Here is a 20,841-nt window from a genome sequence, read left to right on the forward strand (position 1 = left end):
ATGGGAGGGAAAATGATGGTAAATTTTTTTTTGGATAGTTAAAAAGGTCGAGTTGCGTCCCCTAGACCATCTGTGGTTTGTGTTTCTGATTGTCGACCCCATGTCGAATTTATCGATCTTTTTCAGAACTGGGGGAACTTTTCAAAATTTTCGCTGCGTTAGTTTTGAATTATGACATTGGGCTATGTGTGTGTCAAGTTTCATCAGAATCGGTTGAAAGCCGTGGTCAGAGTGAGGGTACAACCAAACAGACACACAGAAACACACACAGACAAACTGCCGTTTATATAGAGAGAGATACTGAGATTGGTACATCTGCATATTACAGTTAATTATACAGCATAATTAGTTTATATATATATATCATCATCATCTTTTAACGTCCGCTTTCCATGCTAGCATGGGTTGGACGAATGACTGAGGGCTGGCGAACCAGATGGCTGCACCAGGCTTCAATCTTGATCTGGCAGAGTTTCTACAGCTGGATGCCCTTCCTAACACCAACCACTCTGAGAGTGTAGTGGGTGCTTTTACATGCCACCGGCATGGGGCCAGTGAGGCGGTACTGGCAACGACCATGCTTAAATCTTTTACACATACCACTGGCACAGGTGCCAGTAAGGCGATACTGATAACGATCACGCTTGAATGGTGTCTTTTACGTGCCACTGGCACGGAGGCCAGATAGCCGCTCTGACATCAATCACGCTCAGATGATGCTCTTAATACCCTACTAGCATGGGGCTCGAGTGCCAGTAAGGCGATGCTGGTAATGATCACGCTCGAATGGAGCCTTTTAAGTTCCACTGGCACTGAAGCCGGTTAGCCACTGTCAACGATCACACTTGTATGGTGCTCTTTGCACCCTGCTAGCATGGACACCAGTCATTGATTTTGATTTTGATTTCATTTGCCTCAACAGGTCTTCGCAAGCAGAGTTTTAGTGTCCAAAGAAGGAAAAAGGTACACATAAGTGGGCTGGTTACGCCCCTGGCAGAGGCCACGGGATTATGGTCTCATTTGGCTACCCGGGTCTTCTCACGCACGGCAAAATGTGTGTGTATGGTTGAGATATATATATATATGTGTGTGTGTGTGTAGTGTAATATATGGATTCATAGAATAGTGTGGCTACCACAGAAATCTCCTCCAGTGGACCCATCCAGCAGATCACATAGTAATCCAGTACAGAGGAGTATAATACAGAGTTCCAAGCAGCTGAAATCTAAGTAATCTGATCAATGAAATTATTTCATGAGGCATATATATAAACCATAAAATGTCAGGAGGTATGGAAGGTGAATATATCCATTTAACCACAGGACCCGTCTTCTTGTAATAATAATTTCAGTGTATAATGAATTATGCTTACATGTCTCCACTAATATGCATTATACACTACAACTGTATGTTTACAAATTAATGCAGATAATGAAAGCTGGGTCATCAGATCACCAGAATATCGTGGTTGCACTGGTTCTACTCTGGGTTAAATCATGATTCTACAATACATGTATTCCATGTGCTAAGAGCACCATCCGAGCATGATTGTTGCCAGAGTGGCTAACTGGCTTCTGTGCCGGTGGCACATAAAAGGCACCATTTGAGCATGATCGTTACCAGCGTCGCCTTACTGGCACCTGTGCCGGTGGCATGTGTAAAAAGATTCGAGTGAGCTCGTTGCCAGCACCGCTTGACTGGCCCCCATGCCGGTGGCACATAAAAAGCACCCACTACACTCTCGGAGTGGTTGGCATTAGGAAGGGCATCCAGCTGTAGAAACTCTGCCAGATCATGATTGGAGCCTGGTGCAGCCATCTGGTTCGCCAGCCCTCAGTCAAAACCATCCAACCCATGCTAGCATGGAAAGTGGACAGTAAACGATGATGATGATGATGTATAATATGTATTGTATAATACATATCCAGCATATTAGTGCAAGCATGTAAACATGATTTATTATACACTGAAATTATTATTACATGAAGAAGACTGTGAAGGGCTCATTATCCTGTAGTTAAATAAATATATTCACCTTTTGTACTTCTTGACTTTATATGGATGTACATTTGCATGAATGTGTGTGTATAATATACAAGTATGCGCGCTTGTGTGTGTGTGTATGCAGATATCTAGGTGTCTGTGTGTCTGATATATATATATAAGGCATATGCATGGTTTCTATCTCTCTGTTAAATTCCACTATTAATCAAATGGTATTATGTCAGATGACCCTCACCCAAACTACTCTGCAGTTTCTTAAGCAGAAAGCCATACCTATGACACCTGTATATGTGTTGCAATAAATTGTCAGAGCGATTTTGGTCAGAATATTATGCAATTGATGTTAAAAGGTGTTGCAGTAGAAGCAGTTTCTATTGTCAACTTTGTAAGGATTTCAATGCTGTGAAAGGGTTTCAGTGCTGACTCTGTCAGCTTTATATTAGTTTTGCAGCTGCAACAATTAAAATGAAAACTTGTTTATTTACACTTCTGCTTGTATTCTATCACATTAAACATTTAGAAAATAAACATTGATATTAGGAATTTTTTTTTAATGTGTGTATAAACACATGATCAGTTTGTTATGCTATAACCTTATATGAATCTTATATTGAATAGATATCTCTTTTTAAAAAAAACAACATTATAGTTGCATATTTTTTTACCTCTGTTGTCTGTCAGAATAATGTGGTTTACATACCTTGAAAATAACCTGATTTAGCTATATTCTGATATCATTATATCATGCTTTAAATTTTTTTATGTCGTCCAAAATCATTTTAAAACTGTCTTTGTTTGGAAGATGGGTTAGTGTAGTTAATGCTTAGATTAAGTATTTCAAAGTCAGTCATTGAAAGTAAACATGATCAGGCAGGAGGTAAAATCCAAAGGTGTCAGCTTTTTAAGAAGAAGGGCTGATGGTTTGACTGAGTTTTAGTGTTTGGCAAGGGCACCAGAGATTAAAATGTTGTGTATGTGTGACAGGGAGGTTTAAACAGGTTTGTGTGGTGGTGAGCTGCAAATGGAATTTTCACCAACTTCAGCAAAGCAAAATTTATTGTTGTTTGAGTATTATAATGAGTGGTAGGAGCAATATTCCAAAGTTTAAATCATATTCTGATATAAATTATATTTGAGATTTTGTGTAGAGTTAGCTTAAGTTTAGTGATGAAAAAAAAAACACTTATTTAAATATATATAACTAGCAGTATCACCCGGCGTTGCTCGGGTTTGTAAGGGAAATAACTATATAAGCATTTTTAGAGAGTTATAGCAAAAAAATGCATTAAAAATGAAAAAAAAAATGATGGTAAATTTTTTTTTAAATCGTTGACTCATCGTAGACATTTTTAGAGAGTTACTTCCCTTATATAATAGCGAAAAAAATGCATTAAAATGGAAAAAAATGATGGTAAATTTTTTTTTTAAATCGTAGACACGCGCTAATACCCAGAAGGGCTCGATATGAATCACGACTATAAGATACCCGGTTTTGGTTAAACTGCACCGCAAAATGTGGGAGTAGTTAGGAATCTAAATCGTAGGAGACAGACACACAACCTCTCTTTTATATATAAAGATATATATATAATGAACTTATTGTATACAGTGCTCGGGTGCACTACAACTCATTAGAAAAAGTAACCAAAACTGCATGAAGAGTTCATAGAATATGCACAGGAAGTGAACAAAAGTCTTAAACAAAAAAGGAAGAAGAAATAGAGGTGTGGGGTATCAGGTGTACTGTTGGTGAATTTCAGGAAGCATGGAAGTTTTGAAGAATATAAAGTCTCAACAGTTAACTGATGCAGTTAGTTTATTCCATGCTTCAGTAATTCTGAGCATAAAAAAATGTTTCCAAACGTCATGGGTGTTGTGTTGTTTTTTGAATTTGTAAGCATGCCCATGAATATTAGATGTATGGAATTCAAAAAGGTGCCTGTAGTTGTTGTTGGAAAGATGATGGATAATCTTGTGGGTGCCGACAAGCTCAGTTGCCAGACATCAGAGCTTTAATGTGTCCTTGCCCAAGAAAGCAAGACATTCAAAGTATGATAGATATTTGACGGTGATGCAAATTCTGTGTGGACATACCATAGTCGTGTACAACTTTAACCCTTTAGCATTTAAACCGGCCATATCCGGCCAAAAGTATTCTGCTTGTTTTATGTTCAAACTGGCCAGATCTGGTCTCTCACACCAGCCCTTCAATATCATTTAAAAAATTAACAGATACCTCATCAGAATCTCATAACTACAAGATAATGCATGATTAGTTCAAAACAATTTGGATGAAAAAGGATTAATTTTGGCAGAATAATGCAAACACTAAAGGGTTAAATAGATAGCTGGAGAGCAGCTGACAAAGGTTTTACTGGGTGATGCTAAGACACCCTCGGCCTTCTTGACAGTCTTAGAGATGTGATTTGTCCAACACAGATCACTGTTATATGTCATCATAATTCACATTATGATGAGTATGATGTTGTGAGTACATTCTCACGAAGTAGTGTCATGTCTTGTGTTATGGTATCGTTCTATAGGTCTAGGCTGTCATGTCACCAACCACAGGTTGCTTTTCAGCTCTTTGTTCATAATGTCTGCATATCATTCTGCCAGTTGTTATTTCAATTGATAAATGTTTAAGAATTCTGTGGAAGAACTGTCTAAGAAAGAAATCATTGAATAATATAAAAGAAAGTTTCTGGCTTGAATATTCAAAAGCTGTACTTGATAGCCAGAAGTCATATTGAATTTTTCTTGAAGAATATCACAACCTTTGCTCTCCACTATTTTTATATATCCATAAGTTTCATTTCTGTTCTTTTCTTTTTCTTTTTTTTTTTTGCAGCTTGTACCAATCCTGATATGGAATGCTCCTATGGTGCCTGGGTTGCTCCTGCTCTCATGTGTGTATATTTGCTCGTAGCTAACATTTTGTTAGTTAACCTACTTATTGCAAGATTCAAGTAAGTTTATTTTAATTCCTTATGATAACATATCTGTTATAAACTACACAATCTTCAAACTCTAGAGTGAAAATTGGTTTTAACCTATTACTACAAGATTTGTGCAAGATCTTTTTAATTGATAAAGAAGTCAGTTTAGTAAAGAAGGAAATTACCAGAATTGATGGTCCCAGTGTTTTCTTCATGGAACCATTTTCAGTTGAAGTTATTCTACCACTTAGAATCAAATCATTACATGGAATTTCTAATTCTGGTTGTTGTGGTTGCTATTGATTGTTTATTGGGCCTCCAAGACTTGTGGGAGGGAGGGGGTATCCTCAAACCAGGAACCTGGTCTACATGCTTGCAACAAAATGGTATCTGTTAAAGGCACACAAGCTGCTAGGTGGTGGTGTTTAATTGGGTGGAACTCAGAATGCAAGGAGCCAGGACAAATACAACAAAGTATCTGGTCTGATATTCTTACAGTTCCACTACTCCACCATCTTAGATTGATACTTCATTCTTCATCTGCCCAGAAAGGATAAAAGCAGAGTTGACCGCAGTTGAATTTGAACTCAGAGTACTGAGAGTTGGAACAACTGCCATGAAGCACTCTGTTCAATGTGCTAATGATTGTGCTAATTCACTACTATATGATAAAAATATATTCTTCTCATTCAAAAGAAAAAAAAATATATTTATCTTGGCTTTAGAAATTTTGCAAATTTGCCTTCTGGTAAAAAAATCTCCTCTAAATTTCTGTTTTTATGTTCTTGCATTTCTGTTTAACCCTTTTGTTACTGTATTTATTTTAAGATGCTTTGTGCTTCTTTCAATTACTATAAATATAACAAAGAATTTCGTAAAATGACTTGGTTACCATTCAGCTAGTATTAGGAACATAAATTGTGACTAAGGTTTGATGAAAGATTTTAATTCAAAACTTTTGAAAACAAGACATTTGTACTCAGCGCCAGAGCCGTTTTAGCCGGGTTGGTAACAAAAGGGTTAAAAATAATTTTATGAATTCTTTATCACTCAATCCAATTGTAGTTTGCAAATGGTAAATTTTTTTCTTGCATCTGTCAGTTGAGGAATTGTTTCTTTACTATCAATTAAAAATTTCTCTTTCGCACACACATTTCTTTCATTGCAGCTCATTAAAGTAGATCTATATAAATGATCTTCTATTGAGTTTTATTTATCCTTTAACTTGTATATTTCTATATTCCATATTTCTGATTTCAGTGTTATAGCCACACTTAAAACATGTTTTAATTCTTTTGTTACCAAAATTTCAATTGAAATATATTGTCCTATATTTCAATAAATTTCGAAAATATGAAGAGTTTAGTAAAATAACTTTGTCCCTATTAAATTAGTGTTCTGAACATAAACATGAAATTTTGTTACAAGGTTTTTAATTTAGATCTGGGGTTCTCGACCACTTTTTACCTTTGGACTCCTTTGATCGCTATTTTTTTCTGGTGGACCCCCACAGCCATTCAATGTTCAAAGATACTTCTTTCAAAATTCCTATTTTGTTTTTCACACATTGCCTTGTGCAGGTTGAACAATGAGAAGAAAATCTAAGCTGTTTCTTGCAGTACATACTAATATATACATCCAAAGCAAAATTTTCTTAGGGGCCCTTAAAATACAATTTGTCATGTGGACCTCAAAGATCTTATATATACTCCAGTTGAGAACCACTTATTTAGATCACTTTAAAAAGGGAAGTAGGGGCCGTCTCAGACAGATTGGTATCAAAAGGGTTAATTAAAATTGTTCATTTGTTAATTTTCTGAATTATTGTTTTTTACAATTTGAAAAAAAAAAAAATCATATTTAACAGAATTTCTTTTTTTCTTTTTTCAATTTTTCAGTGCAACATTCATTCGCAATAATGCTAATTCCAGAGAAATTTGGAAATTCCAACGATATCAGCTCATTATTGTATATGAGCTACGACCCCTTTTACCTCCACCTCTCATCTTACTCAGCCATTTATTCCTTACTTTAAAGTTTATCAAACGAAGGTGTCAGGGAAAACGAGATTATTTTGATAATGGCCTAAGTAAGTATAATTACCAAACTATATCAAACCTTTCAAATAAGCTATGCTTATGTTTCTGTTTCTCTCATTGAACCTTACTCATTAATAGTTTTGCCTTATTGCATTCGGATTACTCTATCAAATATTATGCTTAGTATTTCTCATTGTTTTGAATTAATCATGCATTGTCTTATAACTTCGATTTTTCAATGATGTGATTGTTTATTTTTAGAAAGATATTGAGGGTAGCTGTGAGAGGCTGGATATGGCTGGGTTGAATATTAAAGGGTTAAATATCAATCATATTCAGTTTTTCCATTAAAAATTATCAATTAATCTTATAGATTCTTAATTTGTGATTATCTGTAAAATGATGAGACAGAGTTTTGCTATGATGTCAAATAAGAGTTTTCAGTTTAGTGTTTGGAGCTGGACAAAAGCAGGAACATTTTTTTTGTTTTTGCACAGTTGCTGGAATAACTTGAAGAATATATAACAGCAGAATATAATCATATTTACTTAGTTTTAGTTCCATTGCTAAAATATATTTTGATTCTTATGATAACTTTCCACAGTGAAGGTGGTTAATGTATAATAAACCATCTTAGATTAATACTTTGTTTTTTCATCTGCCCTGAAAGGATAAATGGCAACGTGAACCTCGGTTGAATTTGAACTCAGAGTACAGTGAGTTGGAACAACTGCCATGAAGCAGTCTGTTTGATGCTTTAATGATTATGCCAGTTCACCACTATGTCATAAAAATATTTTTTTCTGTACAAAGAAAAAGAAAATCTATTTTGGCCCTTTTATACATCAGCAATGCTTTAACATCCACTTTTCCATGTGGTAAATTTTCTATGGCCAAGAATCTCTTTGCAGAATATTGAAAATGAATGACACTGCTTATATAACAGTGACAATCATTTACAATTATCACATGATGCCAAGAGAGAGAGAGAGACACACACACACAAACATACACACACAAAGAAGCTCATCAAGTATATGTGTGTGTGTTATACACTTACATACACACACATTTACATACTTATATACAAGATGAATTGATTTCAGTTTCCATTTACCAAATTCACTCACAAGACTTTGGTTAGGCTGGGATTATAGTAGAAGACACTTGCTCATGGTGCCATGCAGTGGGACTGAACCCAAAGCCATGTAGTTAGGAAGCAAACTTCCTAACCACACAGCTGTACATTACCAATAATTTAATCAACTTTACAGCAAATGTCTTTCCATTAAGTCACCTTTCACTACCTTAACCTTGGTCAGGTTTATTGAAAATAGGGAGCACTTTATGTTCACAGCTGAGCTGATAGCATTAGAAGACAATCCATTTGCTCTGTTAATGCCAGTAGTTCTTCACCAAAATTTAATGTGTGTCATCATGGAAATGTTTCTTTGCTTAAAACCATTTTAGTTAAGAGGAAAATAAATGCTTTCAAATGATTTGCTGTCGTCAAGAATAAATAACTGCAGTGTGATTGTTATGTTTTGGAATTAGATATCGCATGGCTATTCTTAGTATACTCTTGAACAAGTGTTTAAGAATTATATCATTTTTAGCTTAAGGGAAATGTACCAAACTAATTATTCTCTTAGAATTTCAAATGTGCATTCAATATTGTTTACTTTTAGCTTATATTTGCTTATTTTGCTCAGATTTCAGTTAATTTTTTGTCCACGTAATCTTTTCTTTTCCCATTTTCCTTTTTTTTTCTTTTGTTACAAGTAACAGGTGAAGATGCATAGTCTCATGTTTAAGGTATTGCACTGTGAAGGCACATAGCTTAGTGGTTAGGGTATTCAGCTCATTGTCATAAAGCCATGAGTTCGATTCCTACTGGTGCATTGTATCCTTGAGCAAAACACTTTATTTCTTGTTGCTCCAGTCCATTCAGCTTGCAAAAATGAGTAGTACCTGTATTTCAAAGGGCCAACCTTGCCACATTCTGTGCCACACTGGTTTTCCAAGAACTATGATAAAAGCATGCGTATCTGTAGAGTGCTCAGTCACTAACATGTTTACTAAATATAGGCACAGGAGTGGCTGTGTGATAAGTAGCTTGCTTACCAACCACATGGTTCCGGGTTCAGTCCCACTGCGTGGCACCTTGGGCAAATGTCTTCTACTATATAGTCTAGGGCCGACCAAAGCCTTGTGAGTGGATTTGGTAGACGGAAACTGAAAGAAGCCCGTCATATATATGTATACATAAGTATATGTTTGTCCTCCCAACATCACTTGACAACCAATACTGGTGTGTTTACGTCCCCGTAACTTAGCGGTTCGGCAAAAAGAGACCGATAGATTAAGTACTAGGCTTAAAAGGAATAAGTCCTGGGGTCGATATGTTCGACTAAAGGCGGTGCTCCAGCATGGCCACAGTTAAATGACTGAAACAAGTAAAAGAAAGAAAAAAAAAAGCAGGCTGTTCCATTGAGCAGAACAACTGGAATCCATGTTGCCATAACAGGGTCCCAGTTAATTGAAGGTATTGCATTCAAGATCATAAGATCATGGTTTTGATTCCCAAACTGAGTGATGTGTTATATTATTGGGCAAAACACTTCATTTCATGTTACTTCAGTTATCTTAGCTGTAGATGAGTTCCAACAACAGCTGGGAAGCTAACCCTGTGACAAACCACTATCCTGTTCAGGAATACTGTTGTTATAATCTCAGTCACTTATACACCATCAAAACTGAGTTAATCTCCGGCCTCGTGTCCTAGGGCCCATTGCAAATCTAACAACTAACTTGCTTTATAAAGAACTAGCAGTATCGCCCGGCGTTGCTTGGGTTTGTAAGGGAAATAACTATATAAGCATTTTTAGAGAGTTACTTCCTTTATAGATGCCAATTCAGGCTTTCTTAGCCATTTCTGTTTTGGTGTCTTCAAGCCATGAAGTCGTTGTTCTAAAAGAACGCTGGTCTCCTTGACAACGCTTTACGACGTTGATTTCCTTAAACTCCCTTCCCCACAGCTTCACGAGGGAGGGAAGAAGGGGGAGAAGCAAACACAGGTGCAGGTGTTTGAGCGTGGACGCCAACTCCGCCGCCATCGACACACGAAAAATTATGCATTAAAATGGAATAAAAAATGATGTTAAATTATTTTTAAAATCGTAGACTCATCGTAGACGCGCGCTAATAGCCAGACGGGCTTGATATTAATCACGACTATAAGATACCCGAATTTGGTTAAACTGCACCGCAAAATGTGGGAGGAGTTAGGAATCTAAATTGTAGGAGACAGACACTCACACAACTACAGTTTTATATATATAGATTATCTTACTCTATCCTTGCTACCCTTTTAACTATCTTTAAAATAGTTGTATACAGAAAATATTGCTTGGTATAATGATATGAGTTTAGTCACATTGTTATGAAAAGATTTTCATTTTAGTATTTGGAGGTAGACAAAAGCAGAAACATAATTTTTTGGTCATTGCTGGCACAATTTGATAATAATATTTACTAACCAATTTATATATAGTTTAATAATCTTTCACCAAAAGTGTTTTGTGATGTTCTTTTTCTTTTTTTTTTCCTTAGAAATTCACCTTTAAATAAAATGAAGAAATCTATTTTATAGACATTAAACTCAAGTAATACAAAGTATAAGAAATTTATTATTGTTTTAATAACATTTCTCATATTTTGTACAACCTTCCAATAGTTGCACCGTTTCAATACAGTTATGTTTACAAACAAACAAACAAAAGTACATGGAGAATAACTCTTTTCTCTTTGGACTTGTAATTTCATTTGGTATTTAAATAATAAAAGCACATACAAATGCTTTAATAGTACTTTGTGATTCTGCAGCCCCACCCCACCTTTTTTTTTTCATACTTTTCTATATTTACAATTATCATTTGATAGGTCATTTTACAAGTTTACAAAATCTGTTGGTTTTGTTTTTTTTTTTTAGAGAGAGAGAAAGAAAGGTGGGATAGTAAATTATATCTAAGATGTGTGACCTAGCAGTTGAGCAACTGGGTTCTTGATCATAAGGTCATGGATTCAATTTCCAGTCCAGTAAATGCATTGTGTCCTTGGGCAAAGCACTTTACTTCACATTGATCTGATGGTTAGGCATTAATCTGTTGCATAGTGTTCTTGATCAAAACACTCCATTCCTCATTGTTTCATTCCCACTCAACTACAAATGAGTTCCAGCAATGGAAGGGAAGTTAACCCTGTGATGGACTAGCATCCTGTTCAGGAGAGAACGTTGTAATCTAAGTTATTTATATGCCATGGAAACTTTGGTACGCTCTGGCCTTGAGTCCTAAGGCTCATGACAATCCAACCAGCTGGCAAAAAATGGTTATTAAAATAGAGCAACCGATTAGCATCAAATTATTGTGGCAGCATTGGCAAGCCAGAAGTACAACGAAAAACATTCAGGGATGAAAATAAATACATATTCTATCATAAAATATATTCAGTATTTGAGCTTGACAGCCGTGTGTTGTATAAGAACACAGCATCAACATCTCTGGCCTAGAAGACCAATATGATAAATGCTAAAAAATGAAATAAATATTATTAACGATATTTTGCTATAGGAAGGCAGCGAGCTGGCAGAGTTGCAAGCATGCTTGACAAAATGCCTTGGCTGCATTACATCCATCTTTATGTCCTTAGTTGAAATTCTGCCAAGGTCATCCATGCCTTTCATCTTCCCAGGGTCAATAAAATAAGCACTTGTTGAGAACTGAAGTCAATGTAATCAACTTACCTCCTCTTCCGAAATTGCTGGCTTTGTGCCAAAATTTGAAATCAATATTTTGCTACATACGATATAATTGTCTGAAATATTTTCTTTTGAAATTTTCTCCTGATATACAGTTTTTCACAGTTAACTACTCAATTATGATAATGAAGAAGTAATTAGTTGTTGGTAAAAAAAAAAAGAGAACCGATATAAACGTTTTTGTAATTTAGATAAAAGTACTTTTAATTACCTATTTTTAATGTTGATTGCAGCTATATGTAAATATGTGTATATGTGTGTGTTCACTTCAGTTAGTCTATATAAAAGTAACCACCCCAAGTGAAACTCTCAGCCACTGAGTTACTATGTAATGCTTGCCTATGAAACAGAAATACGTGCGTGTGTGTGTTAGTATATATGTTCATGTGTGTGTGGGTGTGTGTAGAGAGAGAGAATTTATAAGCATCAAAGAATAATCTATGGCAATTAAAAGCTTTTTTGCTTTTTACTTTTTTCCCCACCGTCTCACCATATATCATCATCATCATCATCGTCGTTTAACGTCCGTTCTCCATGCTAGCATGGGTTGGACAGTTCGACTGGGGTTCTGGGAAGCCAGAAGGCTGCACCAGGCTCCAGTCTAATTTGGCAATGTTTCTACAGCTGGATGCCCTTCCTAACGCCAACCACTCCGTGAGTGTAGTGGGTGCTTTTTACGTGCCACCTGCACAGGTGCCAGGCGGGGCTGGCAACGGCCACGGTCAGATTGGCGTATTTTATGTGCCACCGGCACGGAAGCCAGTCGAGGCGGTGCTGGCATCGGCCACGAGTCGGATAGTGCTTTTTACGTACCACCAGACCAGGGATCCTGGCTGGTTCAATTCGATTTCGATTTCGCTTGCCCCAACATGTCTTCACAAGCAAAGGGGGTTGGCAAGGGTGCCTGTCGTACGGTCGCATTGGAGTATTTTACGTGCCACGGCCACGAGTCGGATAGTGCTTTTTACGTACCACCAGACCAGGGATCCTGGCTGGTTCAATTCGATTTCGATTTCGCTTGCCCCAACATGTCTTCACAAGCAAAGGGGGTTGGCATGGGTGCCTGTCGTACGGTCGCATTGGAGTATTTTACGTGCCACGGCCACGAGTCGGATAGTGCTTTTTACGTACCACCAGGCCAGGGATCCTGGCTGGTTCAATTCGGTTTCGATTTCGATTTCGATTTCGCTTGCCCCAACATGTCTTCGCAAGCATGGGGGGTTGGCATGGGTGTCTGTCGTCGGATGAGGTTCTATATCGACTTCGCTTGCCTCAACCGGTCTTTGTGTCCAAGGGAGGAAAGGCATTCATAAGTGGGCTGGGCTCACTTGTCCTGCCTGGTCTTCTCACGTACAGAATATTTCCAAAGGTCTCGGTCTCTGGTCATTTCCTCAGTGAGGCCTAAAGTTCGAAGGTCGTGCTTCACCACCTCGTCCCAGGTTTTCCTGGGTCTACCTCTTCCACGGGTTCCCTCAACTGCTAGGGATTGGCACTTTCTCACACACCTATCTTCATCCATTCTCGCCACATGACCATACCAGCGCAATCGTCTCTCTTGCACACCACAACTGATGCTTCTTAGGTACAACATTTCTCTCAAGGTGCTAACGCTCTGTCGAGTATGTACACTGACATTACACATCCATCGGAGCATACTGGCTTCATTCCTCACGAGCTTACGCATGTCCTCAGCAGTCACGGCCCATGTTTCGCTGCCATGTAGCATGGCTGTTCGTACACACGCATCATACAGTCTGCCTTTTACTCTGAGCGAGAGGCCTTTAGTCACCAGCAGAGGTAAGAGCTCCCTAAACTTTGCCCAGGCTATTCTTATTCTAGCAGTTACACTTTCAGCGCACCCACCCCCACTACTGACTTGGTCACCTAGATAACGGAAGCTATCAACTACTTCTAGTTTTTCCCCCTGGAAAGTGACGGAAGTTGTTTTCTGCAGATTTTCGGAGGTTAATGCTCCCGAGCATCTGCCACATACAAAAACTATCTTCCCAGTTAGCCTACCTTTGACATTGCTGCACCTCTTATGTGTCCATAGCTTACACTGGGTACATCTTATAGAGTTTCTACCTACACCTTTTCTACAGATCGAGCAGGGCCATCTTCCTGAAGATATTTGTGGATTGTCTACCTTTCTACTTATTAGTACTTTGGTTTTAGCTAGGTTGACTCTAAGGCCCCTTGATTCTAAACCCTCCTTCCACACCTGGAACTTCTCCTCTAGTTCTGATAGTGACTCAGCAATAAGAGCAAGGTCGTCAGCATAGAGGAGCTCCCAGGGGCAACCTGTCTTGAATTCCTCCACAATTGCCTGGAGTACTATGATAAATAGGAGGGGGCTGAGTACTGAACCCTGGTGGACCCCAACCTCTACTTTGAATTCTTCTGTGTACATGTTGCCAACCCTAACCTTACTTACGGCATCTCTGTACATGGCTTGCACAGTCCTCACCAGCCATTCATCTATCCCTAGTTTCCTCATTGACCACCAGATAAGGGATCGGAGGACCCTATCAAAAGCTTTCTCCATGTCAACGAAAGCCAGGTACAGGGGCTTATCTTTGGCTAGGTATTTCTCCTGCAGCTGCCTTACCAGGAATATAGCATCAGTGGTACTTTTCCCTGGCACGAACCCAAACTGCATCTCATCTAAACTAACTCTCTCTCTAATTAGTTGGGCTATGACCCTCTCCGTAACCTTCATTACTTGATCCAACAGCTTGATACCTCTGTAATTATTTGTATCTAGGGCATCACCTTTACCTTTGTAGCAGTTGACTAGTATGCTGCTGCACCAGTCATTGGGTATGACTCCTTCGTGTTTCACCTGGTTGACTATACGGGTGACTAGGTTATAGCCGACACTGCCAGATATTTTGAGCATCTCTGCAGTAATTCCTGATGGGCCTGGGGCTTTCCCTGTCTTCATGCTTCTAATTGCCTTAGCTACCACGGAACTATCAACTCGGATAGCTGGTCCCTCTGTAGGGTCAACATTCGGCAGACTCTCTTTATCCCATTCATTTTCCTCATTCAGTAACCTTTCATAGTGGCGTCTCCAAGCTTCTCTCTTTGCATCCTCATTTAGCGCAAGTGAACCATCCTCCATGCGAACACATTTCTCTCCTACCACATCACGATTCTCTCTCACACACTGTCTTGCAACACGAAATACCTCAAGTCTTTCATCCTCACGGCGCAGGACATTGGCAAATTTTCTCTTATCTGCTTCCCCTCTGGCTAGATAGACCTGTCTCCTAGCTTCCCTTCTGGCAGTCTGATACCCTTCCCTGCTACCACCGTTCTTCCAGGCCTTCCAAGCCTGTTTCTTTTGTCTAATAGCCCTGTCAACAATATTGTTCCACCACCACGTTATTTTGGGTCTTAAGGGGACTTTGCACCAGCCACAGATCTGGTCAGCGGCTTTCAGCAGGTTGTCCCTCAGAAACGTCCAGTTGTCTTCTACCCCATGTGTAGCTATACCCCCTTCCACTTCGTTAAAGGCTTCAAGTAACATATCTCTAAATCTCTGTCCATTCGCAGGGGCTTTAAGCTTCCAGACCCTTCTTCTCCATGTTGGTCGTCTTCTAGTCGCCCTATATATATATACACACACACATATATATATCAGTTGATAAATTGGAAACTAGGAAATCTTCACGATATTCCAAAATACTTGCTTCATCAATTGACCATCCTCAACTCTCCCCCTCCATTACATAAAACTGTTCTAATAAATATCCAGGTTTGTTTGTTTGGAAAGAAAATAAGTATAAATTTTTAAAATGTCCAACTCAAAATTATCAACTAATTAAAAAAAATTGATAATTATTAAAAGAAAGATTTCAAAGAAAACATTTTGTATTACAATAAATTGTAAAGTATTTTATGTGTATATTTGTTTTAATATATTGTGTTTCTAAACCTGAAAGAAAATTACTACTTTTTTCTTTTTTGTGTATTTATTATACAGAACTATTCTTATCACATGAGGATACTGAAAAATTACATGCCTTTGAAGAAGAGAATGTTGAAGATTACTTTAGAGAAAAAGACAGCAAATTTCAGTCTAGTACAGACGAACGTATTCGAGTAATAAGCGATAGGTGAGTGGTATTTTAACTATGTGTTTTTGGGTGGAAGAAATTTTTTCAAAAAATCAAAGGCACAGGAGTGGCTGTGTGGTAAGTAGCTTGCTTACCAACCACATGGTTCCGGGTTCAGTCCGACTGTGTGGCACCTTGAGCAAGTGTCTTCTGCTATAGCCCCGGGCCAACCAATGCCTTGTGAGTGGATTTGGTAGACGGAAACTGAAAGAAGCCTGTCGTATATATGTATATATATATATATATATATATATGTATGTGTGTGTGTGTATATGTTTGTGTATGTGTGTTTGTCCCCCTAGCATTGCTTGACAACCGATGCTGGTGTGTTTACATCCCCGTCACTTAGCAGTTCGGCAAAAAGAGACCAATAGAATAAGGACTGGGCTTACAAAGAATAAGTCCCGGGGTCGATTTGCTCGACTAAAGGCGGTGCTCCAGCATGGCCGCAGTCAAATGACTGAAACAAGTAAGAGTAAAGAGAGAGAGAGTACATGATCATCACACCATCATCGTTACCATTACCACTACCACTATCACCACCATCATCATATCTCCTTTCTATGCTGGCATGAGTTGGATAGCTTGTCTTGGTTCAAGTCGGTCTCCTATTGGAAGCTTACTGCTCCTTAAGTTTAAGTGCTCCTACACAACATTTGATTTGATTTCTATGGTTGGATGCCCTTCCTAATACCAACTACTTTACAGAGTGTACTGGGTTCATTTTTGTCATTGCACTAATGCTACAGAGGTTGAACTAACTGTCCTTGGTGAGACAGGACTAGAGGGACCTCTCGTAACCCTATACTTTCTTTAGTCCTACAGCCATACTTTTCTGAGAAAACCTACATCATCATCATCATCATTTAAAGTCCATCTTCTATGTGTTTGTGTCTTTCCATTGTCCTGACATTGTTTGCACATTGTGTACACTATGCCATTGATTGAGTCTGCCACAAAAGGCATGTCTAGCTGTCGTGGCACTATGTGAAAAAACAACAGTGTTTTTGTTTACATCTGTCTCCAAAACAGGTTCAGTCATTGAGTTGCTTGTCATTTGAAAGCCAAGCCCAAGGGAAATAGCAGCAACACCTGGGTTGCTACTGGAAACGTATGATGGTTGGTGACAGGAAGAGCATCAAGTTATAAAAAAAGATTTCCCCTAACAAATCTAATCTGACCTATGCTAGCACAGTGGACCTTAAAATTGATGATAGTAGTGGTTATCAATGTTGTTGTTATCGGCCTGTCAAAAATATGCCAGCCTCGCCTGGGCCCCGTGCCGGTGGCACATAAAAAGCACTCACTATACTCACGGAGTGGTTGGCGTTAGGAAGGGCATCCAGCCGTAGAAACATTGCCAGATCAAACTGGGCCTGGTGCAGCCTTCTGGCTTCCCAGACCCCAGTTGAACCGTCCAACCGATACTAGCATGGAAAGCGGATGCTAAATGATGATGATGGACTCTCCCATCAAAGATGATATATGAGTGATAAGCTTTTGCTGAACGACATGTACAAAATGATTTGGTTGTAGTGATCAAATGTTCATGTTGCACATTAGCTCACTCACTCCATCAAATCGACATTGTCTGAACAGGTGCATGGTGTACCACAAGTCAGGTGTTGAACTGATCGCAGAGCAATGTGAGATGAAGTGTTTTGCTCAAGAACACAACACGCCATCCATTCTAGGAATTGAAACCATGGTCTAGCGATCATGAGTGCAACACCCTAACCACTAAGCCATGTGCCCTCACATAATAATAATAATAATTCTTGCTACTAAAGATACAAGGTCTGAAATTTTGATAGGAGGAGACTAGTCAATTACATTGACTCCAGTATTTCACTGGTACTTAATTTATCGACCCCGAATGGATGAGAGGCTAAGTCAACCTCGGTGGAAATATAATAATAATAATAGTACCACGAGGTGGCTCTCATGGCATTTGATCTTAACTGATTGGAAATGTTATCATGTACATGTTTTGTCTTGGTATAAAAGATGGGCTACAGCAAATATTCTGCTCAGTACCACAGATTTGCTTGTCAGCTGCTTGACCTTAACCGGTTGAGCATGTTTCTTAGTGGCTGACAATATGTGCATCTCTGATCACAAGCAGAAGTAGAGTGGGAGCATCATAGCCATGTGTTGAGAGGGATTCTTTGGGGTTTGAATAATTCACCCCTGGAAACATGGGTGTTTCATTCATCATCCTTGAACCTTTTGAGCAGGATGGGCTACCCGTTGTGAAGAAAATTCTAACTGGGCCCCACCTGCAAGGTCATATGGTTGTGAGGCATGTGCCTGGTGTACCCTTATCAGACAGGTAGTCATGATGGATATACTGGGCTTTGTATGTTTATACCCCAGTGTTGCTTTGATGTCATAAACTGCTTTCTCACTCATTGATAATAATATTTTTCCTCTCAGATAAATCAGAAATTAATTTCTATTATTTTATTTTGCAGGGTTGATAGTATCACAACACGCATGGAAGACATGTATACCAAAGAGAATGCAATAAAACTGTCTCATCAAACCATTGATTATAGATTAAGTAGGTTAGAAGAAATTGCTGCCCAGATGGGCGACTCTCTTGCTGTTATAGAGGAAGTTATAACAACCGAGCGGCATCCAGTCTTCTCTGATGCAGACACAAACATAGACTATACCAGTGATGAATCTCTTCAACCAACAGAAGATAACAGTAGTCCAAAAACCACTTACCCTCAGAAAGATCAACTCGCAGCACCTTCATTATTTAGACCGAGTTTATCTAAAAGGGGTAGTGTTTCAAATCGTATGGGTAGACTTTCTGATCATCGACCTTCATTGCTAAGCAAAAGAAGCCCATCTATTGGTTTAAAACGTTCTTGGAGTCTTTGTAGCCGTAGCCCTAAATTTGCCAACACCAGTCCTTTACAAATGAAACGGCCATCTCTTTTCCAGTTTCATGACGCCATGCAGAAAGCGTCTTTGCAGAATTATGATACAGATTGTACAGGTGAACCTAGTTCTAATCTAAACATGTCAAAATTACAGAAACGACGTAACGTCACTGCAAACCTACACGTCAACTTACAGCCGGAAGAAATCCAAGAGGACTGTTTTAATTCCAATAACTCTCCACCAAATCTATCACCAACCACGTGTAATGCTTCTTCAGTGAAATTCAATGAGGCATTACCAGAGAAAAGTGTTTACAGCACTGCTCCCATTGAGTCTGATACTCGCACTGCTACCTTAGTTCCTGGCAAAACTATGACTCTTGATCTCTTGAAACCAAAAGATACTCAATTTAATCGTGATGCTGAAAGCCAATCTGGTGCTATCATTGGTCACACACCAGTTTCCCCTCTTGACACCCCAAATTCACCATCGAGTAGTGTTACGTTTGGTTCCTTCAGTGTGTATGAAAAATACCAAGCAGGGACCTCCGCAGGCCAAATGCCATCTCTTTTAACTTCTTTGAATCCAGAATACACAACCATTACAGATGATATTGATACATCATACTTAATGGACACATCTAGTCCCGCAACAAGTAGTATATTTTTTTCCGATCAAGATGAGAAATACTTCTGGAACAGTGAAGAAAAAGCGTTGAAACAAGCAGAAGAAGTCGAACACCATCGAATGGAACGGGTCATTCGCAACCGGTTGCGTCAGATTTCACTTGATGATACCGATAGCATTAGTGACATTGCCAAAATTGTGGTCTCTGAAATGGAAGGTAACCAAAAGCACACACCACCTGATGCAGTAGTGGATGTCGACGAAGAGGACATAACACTTGTAAACAGGCCTGCATGTATACCGCAGGTCACGGTAGAGAATAAAGACTTTAAAAGCTCTTCAGTTGATAGATCCTTAAAAAATATCGAAATCAAAGTCATTCGTGCATCCATTGACAAAGGCAGTAGCTGCGACAGTGATCGAGACCCACAATGTTAATTATTCACTGTTTTAGGTGAGGCTTCGTTATTTTACATGTATTATTAAAATGTATCTATTTGTCATTAAACAAATAAAAAACAAAATTACAGATTACAAGTTTGTTTTTTCTTTTTGTATCTTTATTGTGGAAAAAAATGGAAACATCTGCTTTCTACTGTTAACTTTTTGAAAAAAATATAATTACGAGGTGGTATTAAAAAGTTCCCAGACTAGTTTAATAAAAATTAACTTCTTTACCTAAGTTTTAGCATCATCTTCGAAATAGTCACCTTGCACAGCAATACACCAGTCCCAGCATTCCTGCCAGTTTGGGAATCCAGCCTGGAAGTTGTTTTCTGTAAGTGAGTCAAGGACATTTTGCAATTCGCTCTTAATCTTGATAACAGTGTTAAAACAGCAGGCGAATAGGGCAGGTGCAGAAGCAATACCATGTTGTTTTTGGCAAGAAACTCCTGAGTGAGGAGAGCTCAGTGACAAGGTGCCTTGTCATCGGGAAGAATTGGATTCTTCACGCTCCACAGATCCTGTCGCTTCTGCTGAATGTCCTCCCTCAAACGCTTCAAACCATCATTGATTGTCCTCCCACAATCCTCATGCATAAGCTGAGGAATTTTCTCGACATTTCCCGGGGGTATTGCTCGTGGTCAGTCTCCCAGATCGCCCATCATCTTCCGAAGACGTTCTTCCGATTTTGAAGCTCCCATGCCACTTGAAACATTGCATATAACCCCATTGCCTCGTCACTGTAAGCTTGTCGAAGTATGCTCAATGTCTCTGTAGCAGACTTCCCAAGTTTGATGCAAAATTTCATGTTGGCTCTTTGTTCCAACTTCCTGTCTATGACAAAAGTCGCAGACAACAGCTTACATGTGATCACAAAATCACAAATTTCACAACTTGTGAAATAAACACAGTAATGTCACTCAGCACACTGCCTCATGAAGGTCACTGCTGGC

General features: G+C 38.7%; 1 protein-coding gene across 12 annotated transcripts in view; it reads left to right on the plus strand.

Moving 5' to 3' along the window:
• LOC115216453 (transient receptor potential cation channel subfamily M member 3) overlaps positions 1-19,978 on the plus strand; it is an 841,279-nt gene extending 821,301 nt beyond the window's left edge. For all 12 annotated transcript variants that reach the window (XM_036506322.1, XM_036506319.1, XM_036506321.1 and 9 more), the window contains 4 exons: positions 4,856-4,973; positions 6,842-7,032; positions 15,790-15,922; positions 18,397-19,978. In XM_036506322.1, coding sequence (XP_036362215.1) covers positions 4,856-4,973; positions 6,842-7,032; positions 15,790-15,922; positions 18,397-19,882 — 1,928 coding nt within the window. In that variant the 3' untranslated portion in view covers positions 19,883-19,978. The remainder of the gene's footprint in view (positions 1-4,855; positions 4,974-6,841; positions 7,033-15,789; positions 15,923-18,396) is intronic.
• The last annotated feature ends 863 nt before the right edge of the window (positions 19,979-20,841 follow it).

Source organism: Octopus sinensis, linkage group LG10 (genome assembly GCF_006345805.1).
Source record: "Octopus sinensis linkage group LG10, ASM634580v1, whole genome shotgun sequence".
NCBI classification, from domain to species: domain Eukaryota; kingdom Metazoa; phylum Mollusca; class Cephalopoda; order Octopoda; family Octopodidae; genus Octopus; species Octopus sinensis.